This window comes from Neofelis nebulosa, chromosome 6, assembly GCF_028018385.1.
Source record: "Neofelis nebulosa isolate mNeoNeb1 chromosome 6, mNeoNeb1.pri, whole genome shotgun sequence".
Lineage (NCBI taxonomy): Eukaryota > Metazoa > Chordata > Mammalia > Carnivora > Felidae > Neofelis > Neofelis nebulosa.
Genome location: NC_080787.1, coordinates 4,273,167 through 4,283,666, shown reverse-complemented (window position 1 = coordinate 4,283,666; position 10,500 = coordinate 4,273,167). Strand labels below are relative to the sequence as shown.

Sequence of the window (10,500 nt, the reverse complement as noted above, 5' to 3'; positions counted from 1 at the left end):
AGGTTGGGTTCATTCCTAGGTACTTTATGGGTTTTGGTACAATTGTAAATGGGATCAGTTCCCTGATATATCTTTCTGTTGCTTCATTATTGGTGTATAGGAATGCAACCGGTTTCTGTGCATTGATTTTATATCCTGAAACTTTGCTGAATTCATGGCTCAGTTCTAGCAGTTTTTGGTGGAATCTTTTGGGTTTTCCAAATAGAGTATCATGTCATCTGCAAAGAGTGAAAGTTTGACTTCTGCCTTGCTGATTTGGATGCCTTTTATTCCTTTGTACTATCAGATTGCTGAGGCTAAGTCGTCCAATACTACATTGAATAACAGTCATGACATCACAATGACTCTAAACCCATATCTTTCAATAATAACACTGAATGTAAATGGACTAAATGCCCCCACCAAAAGACATAGGGTATCAGAATGGATAAAAAACAAGACCCATTTATTTTCTGTCTACCAGAGACTCATTTTAGACCTGAGGACATCTTCAGATTGAAAGTGAGGGGATGGAGAACTATCTATCATGCTACTGGAAGTCAAAAGAAAACTGGAGTAGCCATACTTATATCAGACAAACTAGACTTTAAATTAAAGGCTGTAACAAGAGATGAAGAAGGGGATTATATCATAATTACAGGGTCTATCCATCAAGAAGAGCTAACAATTATAAATGTCTATATGCTGAATACAAGAGCTCCCAAATACATAAAACAATTAATGATAAACATAAGCAACCTTATTGATAAGAATGTGGTAATTGCAGGGGACTTTAATACCCCACTTACAACAATGGATAGATTATCTAGACAGAGAATCAATAATGAAACAAGGGCCCTGAATGCTACATTGGATCAGATGGACTTGACAGATATATTTAGAATGCTGCATCCCAAAGCAACAGAGTATACTTTCTTCTCGAATGCACATGGAGCATGCTCCAAGATAGATCACATAGTGTGTCACAAAACAGCCCTTCATAAGTATACAAGAATTGAGATCATACCATGCGTACTTTCAGACCACAATGCGATGAAGCTTGAAATCAACCACCGGAAAAAGCCTGGAAAACCTCCAAAAGCATGGAGGTATAGAGGTTAAAGAACACCCTACTAAAGAATGAATGGGTCAACCAGGCAATCAGAGAAGAAATTAAAATATATATGGAAACAAATGAAAATACAACAATCCAAAAGCTTTAGGATGAAGCAAAGCCTTGCTGAGAGGAAAATACATTGCAATCCAGGCCTATCTCAAGAAACAAGAAAAGTCCCAAATATAAAATCTAACAGCACACCTAAAGGAACTAGAAGCAGAACAGCAAAGCCCCCCCCCCCAAACGCAGCAGAAGAAGAGAAATAATAAAGATCAGAGCAGAAATAAACAATACAGAATCTAAAAAAAAAAAAAAAGTAGAGCGGATCAATGAAACCAAGAGTTGGTTTTTTGAAAAAATAAAGAAAATTGATAAACCTCTAGCCAGGCTTCTCAAAAAGAAAAGGAAGGTGACCCAAGTAGATAAAATCATGAATGAAAATAAAATTATTACAACCAATCCCTCAGAAATGCAAGCAATTATCAGGGAATACTATGAAAAATTATATGCCAACAAACTGGAAACCTGGAAGAAATGGACAAATTCCTAAGCACCCACACACTTCCAAAACTCAAATGGAAAGCAACACAAAGTTTGAACAGACCCATAACTAGTGAAGAAATTGAATCAGTTATCAAAAATCTCCCAGCAAATAAGAGTCCAGTAACAGATGGCTTCCCTGGGGAATTCCACCAGACATTTAAAGCAGAGACAATACCTATCCTTCTCAAGCTATTCCAAAAAATAGAAAGAGAAGGAAAACTTCTAGACTCATCATTCTATGAAGCCAGCATTACTTTGATTCCCAAACCAGACAGAGACCCAGCAAAAAAAGAGAACTACAGGCCAATATCCATGATGAATATGGATGCAAACATTCTCAACAAGATACTAGCAAATTGAATTCAACAGCATATAAAAAGAATTATTCACCATGATCAAGTGGGATTCATTCCTGGGATGCAGGGCTGGTTCAACATTCGCAAATGAACCAATGTGATACATCACATTAATAAAAGAAAAGATAAGAACCATATAATCTTGTCAATAGATGCAGAAAAAGCATTCGACAAAATTCAGCATTCTTTTTTAATAAAAACCCGAGAAAGTAGGGATAGAAGGAACATACTTAAACATTACAAAAGCCATGTATGAAAAGCCCACAGCTAATATCATCCTCAGTGGGGAAACACTGAGAACTTTCCCATGAGATCAGCAACATGACAGGGATGTCCACTCTCACCGCTGCTGTTTAACATAGTGTGGGAAGTTCTAGTATCAGCAATCAGACAAAAAAGGAAATCAAAGGCATCCAAATTGGCAAAGATGAAGTCAAGCTTTCACTTTTTGCACATGACATGATACTCTACATGGGAAACCCAATAGACTCCACCAAAAGTCTGCTAGAACTGATAAATGAATTCTGCAAAGTCGCAGGATACAAAATTAATGTACAGAATTCAGTTTAATTCTTGTACACTAATAATGAAGCAACAGAAAGAGAAATAAACTGATTCCATTCACAATTGCACCAAGAATCAGAAAATACCTAGGGAAAAAAAAAACTAACCAACGATGTAAAAGATCTGTATGCTGAAAACTATAGAAAGCTTATGAAGGATTGAAGAAGATATAAAGAAATGGAAAAACATTCCGTGCTCATGGATTAGAAGAATAAATATTGTCAAAATGTCAATACTATCCAAATCAATCTACATAATCAATGCAATCCCAATCAAAATTGCCCAGCATTCTTCTCAAAGCTAGAACAAGCAATCCTAAAATTTGTATGGAACCACAAAAGACCCCAAATAGCCAAATTAATATTGAAGAAGAAGACCAAAGCAGGAGGCATCACAATCCCAGACTTCAGCCTCTATTACAAAGCTGTAATCATCAAGACAGCACGGTATTGGCACAAATACAGACACAGACCAATGGAATAGAATACAGACTCCAGAATTGGACCCACAAAAGCATGGCCAACTACTGTTTGACAAAGCAGGAAAGAATATCCGATGGAAAGAAGACAGTCTCTTTAATAAATGATGCTGGGAGAACTGGATAGCAACATGCAGAAGAATGAAACTAGACCACTTTCTGACACCATTTACAAAATAAACTCAAAATGGATATAGGACCTGAATGTGAGACAGGAAACCATCAAAACTCTAGAGGAGAAAGCAGGAAAAAACCTCTCTGACCTCAGCTGCAGCAAGTTCTTACTTGACACATCTCCAAAGGCAAGGGAATTAAAAGCAAAGATGAACTATTGGGACCTCATCAAGATAAAAAGCTTCTGCACTGCAAAGGAAATAATCAACAAAACTAAAAGGCAACTGATGGAATGAGAGAAGATATTTGCAAATGCCATATCAGACAAAGGGCTCGTATCCAAAATCTATAAAGAACTTACCACACTCCACACCCCCCCAAAAAAAATCCAGTGAACAAATGGGCAGAAAATATGAATAGACACTTCTCTAAAGAAGACATCCAGATGGCCAACAGACACATGAAAAGATGCTCAACGTCGCTCTTCATCAGGGAAATACAAATCAAAACCACACTCGGATACCACCTCACTCCAGTCAGAGTGGCTAAAATGAACAAATCAGGAGACTATAGATGCTGGCGAGGATGTGGAGAAATGGGAACTGTCTTGCTCTGTTGGTAGGAATTCAAACTGGTGCAGCCACTCTGGAAAACAGTGTGGAGGTTTCTCAAAAAATTAAAAATAGATCTACCCTATGACCCTGAAATAGCACTGCTAGGAATTTACCCAAGGGATATAGGAGTGCTGATGCATAGGGGCTCTTGTACCCCAATGTTTATAGCAGCACTTTCAACAATAGCCAAATTATGGAAAGGGCCTAAATGTCCATCAACTGATGAATGGATAAAGAAGATGTGGTTTATACATACAATGGAACACTACTTGGCAGTGGGAAAGAATGAAATCTGGCCATTTGTAGCAACATGGATGGAACTGGAAAGTATTATGCTAAGTGAAATAAGTCAGGCAGAGAAAGACAGATACCATGTTTTCACTCATATGTGGATCCTGAGAAACTTAACAGAAGACCATGGGGGAGAGGAACGGGGAGAGGGGAAGTTACAGAGGGGGAAGGAGGCAAACCATAAGGGACTCTTAAAATACTGAGAACAAACTAAGGGTTGATGGGGGTGGGGAGAGGGGAAAGTGGGTGATGGGCATTGAGGAGGGCACCTGTTGGAATGAGCACTGGGTGCTGTAAGGAAACCAATTTGACAATAAATTGTATTTTAAAAACTTAAAAATAGAAAAGGAAATACCTGATTGGCATCTAAAAATGGTCCTTAATTTTTGAGGGAGAGAGAGAGCATGAGCAAGGGAAGTGCAGAGAGAGAGGGAAACACAGAATCTGAAGCAGTCTCTGGGCTCTCACATGTCAGCACAGAACCCGACACAGAACTTGAACCCACAAACTGAGAGATCATGGCCTGTGCTAACGTGAGATGCTTAACCAACTGAGCCCCCCAGGTGCCCTAACAATTGCTATTTTTAAAATGTAATCTTATTATAATATGATTTTCATACCAAGATTTCTTTGGTCAAATGGAATATATTAGGTAGAAACAATGTAAAATGTAAAAGTGTTCATTAATGTATAAGCTCATGATATAGGTTTTGTATAGTCTTTACGTATTACACTTAAAAATGTTTCATAATTCCTTTCCTTCCCCAGATTGGAATATTTCTGACAAGTTATCCCTCAGATTTGACCCTTAGCATGGTAAGGAATTGGGGGGGAAATTTCAGGTAATTCAGGGAAACCCGTTCCCTTCCCTATCGACACAGCTTAAAGCATGTTTGTCAGTGATGGTTGGTCTGTAGATTCATTGTTATATTAGTACAACAGTGTGGTATCATGTGGAAGATATCCCTCAGAAACTGTTCCAACCAGGACAACTCTTGGAAGGGCAATAATTGCCTCTCTGGGATTTACCCTCCCAATGGCTCTAATCAAGAGAATTATTTTATTTACGTAAAGGCTCCAGTTGCTGTAGGAAAAGGGTCCATCCCCTGATACACTGCATGTTCTAATAAGGTCCTCCTTTCAACTAAACCAAATCTTTTGGGTAAACACAGGACTCTCTTTTGTAGCAATGGTAATCACAGTAATTTCCAGACTCTGTTGTCCTATGATATAGAGGACTAGAATGTATGGTGTGGGCACACATTTATGTTGGTAATTACAAGGAGATGAAAACCAGAGGTCAGGTAGGTCCTCCAGGAAGGAGGGTATAGATCATGAAGACAGATAAAGGGAATGTGGACAGACACAGGACGCATGAGTACTAACTAATTAAGCACTAGGTAAGAGCATAAAAAGACTAAAGTAAGAAAAAAGTAAGCTGGCCAGTGATTTGTAGACAGGAAAAGACTCAGGTCTTTTCCTCAAAAAAAAGAAAGAAGATATTTCATTCTATAGCCTACCAAAGCAACTAGTGATAAAGTCTTCACTTCTCTCCCTTCCAGTAAGAAGAAAATTAAACCATAGAGTTCCTACCTTTTCTCTAGTTGTGTCTGGTAACCGTTCATTCCTCATCTCCTTCCCCTTTCTAAGTTCTGTAGAATGCTAAGGACGAGCCTTGCAACAGACACCTCACTGCTACACTTTCAGCTAATGCACTAAGTTGTCCAGGTAACTGTGTAAAGAAGGAGAAAGTTATATCTGCATTAGAAGGGGCACTGGCATTTGGGATCATATATCTCATGATGTATTATCTCCCATTCTAGGGAAATTAAAAAGGAATCTCAGGATTTTTCCTTCATCTCTCAAATAGCAGTGACTCCTAAGTGAAGTGATCTTTATGATTTACCATCTGTTACTGTTGTTTGTTTCAGTCAAAGCAGATGTCTTCACCCAGTGGGCTGCAGCCACTCCTCTTTGGTGAGGTCTGATTCTCAGCCATGGAGAGGGAGCCCCCCTTCCAAGTTTATTTTCTTGGATACTGTATCTCGGTCCAAGTTACCCTTTACAGATCTCTACATCTTTATAATTACTCTCTCCCATGGTATAATAATTCCTTGAACTAAACTTCTGTTTACTTACAAGGAATTTATTTTTAAGCAACGCACTTGTGTGATTATCCTGGATGGTTTCTGAGCTGTAGAAAGTGGCTTAGTTTCATGTAACAACTAGTTAATGGTTAAGAGTGATGAGGTTGAGTCAGTCGTACAGGCTTGAGCCAAACTGTTTCTAACTTTCCTGCTGAAACTCAATCAAGTAGCCACTTCCAACATCTTTTTCAAGAGTTATGTTTGTAGAAGGTGAGCAAGTTGAGAGGCAACTACAGGTGTCTCTGTTGTGATTTCCTTCTGTTTTTGCTGTAGCTTATTAAGAAGTGTGAGGGAGACCTGGCTGTGGAAGGTGGAGACAGATGCAGCAAAACTGAATGAGGCAGAGCCCTGTCACACTAACTGTAAGAGAAAAGATAGCATCAATCTCTCCCAAGACAGATTCAAAACCCGCAAGAGAAAAAGAATAAGAGGTATAACTATTATGAAAGTGATTAATTTTTTTAACAACAAAAAGAAACATAAGACTCATTAGGCACAGTATATTAAAAGATAAATAGCCATTCATTAGTTTCAGTAAATATTCAGAATTCTTCTGAAGTTGGAAAATAAAAATATATGTGGAAATTATAAATTATGCTCAGAATTCAAACACTATCTCCATTCTCATCTTGGAGAGAAAGAAATCACGTGAACACCTTCATCAGGCCTGTGACAGACACAGATTCAGCTTTACACACTATAATCGGGTTACTTTCTATTCCCGCTCCCCCCCCAACCCCATACTCGCACTCTTCCTCCTTTGCTCTCTCAAATAATTTGTATCTTACATTCCTAAAAATTCTTTTCAAATTCAGTTACATTCACATGTCCCATGGGAAGCATTCTATCACTTTCTCCCCAGTCCATGTCACAGATATGTTCACCAAAACTAAGATTTTTGGCCTTGTTCATATTATGAGTATCTGTAAGTTGATGTTGTCCATCTGCCTTTTTTGTATTTCTACTTGTTCCCTAGTTTTCAGTCTAGAAACAAGTCCTGAGTGCAACTAAACAGTCAGAAGAGAATGGTCTTCCTACAAAAATATTTAACTGAAGCTCCAGAATTTTCACCCTGTGGACAGTAGTTCCCTTATCTGAGGTAACACTTTCTGTAGTTTCAGTGACCCTGCGATCAACCATGGCCTCTGGAAGCAGATGATCCTCCTGAGGGTTCATCAGAAAGTCAATTGCAGCCCAACGCTAGGTCACATGCCTGGGTCATTCTTGTCACTACATCTCTGATCAGGTGGGCATAGTGTTATCTTACAGAATCATAAGGAGAATAAGAGTGAGTACAATCAGATATTTGGGAGAGACACCATAGTCCTATAACTCTCACTACAGTATATTATAATTGTTCCATTTTATTATAGTTGTTAATCTCTTATTGTGCCTAAATTTGTAAATTAAACTTAATATAGGCATGTATTTATAGGAAAACAATAGTATGTATAGGGTTTGGTACTAACCTTTGTTTCAGGCATCCACTGGGGGTCTTGGAACCCAGTGGATAAGGGGGTGCTACAGAAAACATTTTGAAATTGGTCATAGATTTGATGTTCATCATGACTTTTTGTCCATGAGAGATTATTGGAATTAAAGTTATTCTGTTGTTGTTTTTTTATAATCCCATTAATGGAACACAGCCTGAATATGTTGAAAAGGAAACTAAAGCTATTCATCAAAAAAAGATCATTTGTTTCATGGAAATTTTCTTCTGTAGTTATGTGAGGAAGTTTCCAATTACTGTTTACCCAGATATCACCCTGGGATAAATGAGAATTTGACAGTTAAGAAGCTATGTTACTATAACATGGCAAATATCTGGATAAAATATAAAAGTGGGAAATTTTTTAATTTTATATTTAATTTGTGAAATTTTTTATTCTGGTGAAATTTAAAATTTACAGAGAAGCTGCAAAAGTGGTACAAAGAACCACCACTAACCCTTTACAGATCCAGCAGTAGTTTATATTGTGTCTAGAAAGATGTTTTCTATCCATCTACCTACATACCTACCTAGCTACCTAACTACCTACCTATCATCATCTCTTTTTCTGGCCATTGGAGACTAAGTAAGAGACATCATGTCCCTTTACCTTTAAATACTTTGATGTTGATTTCCTAAGAACAGGAACTTTATTTTACATAACAGCAGAGTTGACAAAACAGGAAATGTAATATGAATACAATATTATTATCTAATCCATAGTCAAAAGTCATATTTCTCCAATACTCTGAAATAGGCTGCTAATAGCTATGTTTTCCCAGTGCAGGGCCCCCCATTTAGATAATGTGTCTCCTTCGTCTCCTTAGTCTAGACCAATTCCTCAGCCTTTATTTGTCTTCATTTAACTGAATATTTTTGAAGGTTACAGGACAGCTATTTTGTCCAGCTTGTCTCAATTTGAGTTGGTCTCATGTGTCTTCAATGCTGAAATCGGGCTGTGCATTTTTGGCAGGAATGTCACTGAGTGACATTATGTCCTGCTCAGAGCATCATGTCAGTAGGTGCAAGATGTTGGTTTGTCTCAACACTGGTGTTGTCAATATTGTATTATTAATATTGACTAATGTATTATTAATATTGTTAATATTGACTAATCTTGTGATGTTCATCCACCACATTTTTCTCTTGTGAAGTTTACTATTCTTCATTTTGTAATTAACAGGTAATTAGTGGGGAGGTATTTTAGAGCATGTAAATATCCTGTTTCTCATATTTCATTCACTAGTTTTTAGTATCTATTTACCATTTTTAACTCTACCATTCCTTCTATTATTATTCCTTCTACATTATTAGGATCCGTACTGACAGAAATAATATTTTCTTCTCCACTAATAATTTATAAATATATCACTATAAAGTTTTGGATTCTTACTTCTCTCAATTCATTAGCATAATTTCTCCTAATGCCCAAAATGTCCCAGCGTTGAACAGTGGTAGTCCTTTTAAACTGGCTTCTGTTTCTTTTCCATGTGTCCCTATGATTCTTGGAGCATTTTCTTACATTTTGGGGAAGTATGTGATTCTTTTCTCAGGTAACAAGGAAAGAATGATGAAGGGGAAAAATGCAAGTTCTGAAGGCTACTTTATTCTACTGGGTTTTTCACATTGGCCTCATCTGGAAGTAGTTCTCTTTGTGCTTATCTTGATGTTCTACTTGATGACATTGATAGGCAACCTTTTTATTATTGTCTTGTCATACCTGGATGCCCATCTCCACACTCCCATGTACTTCTTCCTCTCAAACCTCTCTTTTCTGGATCTCTGCTACACCACCAGCTCCATCCCTCAGTTGCTGGTCAATCTCTGGGGCCCAGAAAAGACCATCTCTTATGCCGGTTGCATGACTCAACTTTACTTTGCCCTTGCACTGGGAACCACAGAGTGTGTCCTCCTGCTGGTCATGTCCTATGACCGTTATGCAGCTGTCTGTAGACCCCTACATTACACCGTGCTCATGAACCCTCGTTTCTGCCACCTGTTGGCTGTGGCTTCCTGGGTCAGTGGCTTTACCAACTCAGCACTTCATTCCTCCTTTACCTTCTGGGTCCCCCTCTGTGGACATCACCAAGTGGACCATTTCTTCTGTGAAGTTCCAGCACTGCTGCGATTATCGTGTGTTGATACCCGTGCTAATGAGCTGACCCTCCTAATCACAAGCTCCATTTTTGTTTTCATACCACTCATCCTGATTCTCAGCTCATATGTTGCCATTGCCCATACTGTGCTGAGGTTGCAGTCATCAACCAGACTTCAGAGAGTCTTTGGAACATGTGGATCCCATCTTATGGTTGTGTCCCTCTTTTTCATTCCAATCTTGTGCATATATCTGCAGCCACCATCAGGAAGTTCTCAAGAACAAGGCAAGTTCATTGCCCTTTTTTATACTGTTGTCACACCTAGCCTCAACCCTCTAATCTACACTCTCAGAAACAAAGATGTAAGAGGGGCAGTAAGGAGACTAGTGGGACAGGAGAGGCCTGTGCACTCATGACCTTCACAGGACAACACAGTGCCTCCTCAGTAAGGACTTGTCTGCATACATCCATCATCTTCTCTCCCATTTACTCACTCAGCACCAGTGGAGTGTGTGTCTCTCAGGACCACAGAGCTCTGACTCACAGATATGAATTAAACAGTCTGCCTAAATACTAATCACTCTCCAATGGAGAAAACATCCATGTAAAACAAAGATCAAAAATCAGTATTTTCCATGGTACAATAAATAAAACAAAGGTATCCTATCCTTAATTGAAATTAAGAAATAAAATTCCTGTAGAATGACGATAC

General features: G+C 38.3%; 1 protein-coding gene across 2 annotated transcripts; it reads left to right on the top strand.

Annotated features, from left to right (window-relative positions):
- Nucleotides 1-4,492: 4,492 nt before the first annotated feature.
- LOC131515519 (olfactory receptor 2J3-like) lies at nucleotides 4,493-10,403 on the top strand. 2 transcript variants are annotated; one of them, XM_058736223.1, is made up of 2 exons: nucleotides 4,493-4,619; nucleotides 9,291-10,403. In XM_058736223.1, the coding sequence occupies exons 1-2, from the start codon at nucleotides 4,595-4,597 to the stop codon at nucleotides 10,202-10,204; spliced, it is 939 nt and encodes a 312-aa protein (XP_058592206.1). In that variant the 5' UTR covers nucleotides 4,493-4,594; the 3' UTR covers nucleotides 10,205-10,403. The 2 variants fall into 2 exon arrangements, with proteins under 2 accessions (XP_058592206.1, XP_058592205.1); XM_058736222.1 differs by lacking the exon at nucleotides 4,493-4,619 and having other exon boundaries at nucleotides 9,260-10,403.
- The last annotated feature ends 97 nt before the right edge of the window (nucleotides 10,404-10,500 follow it).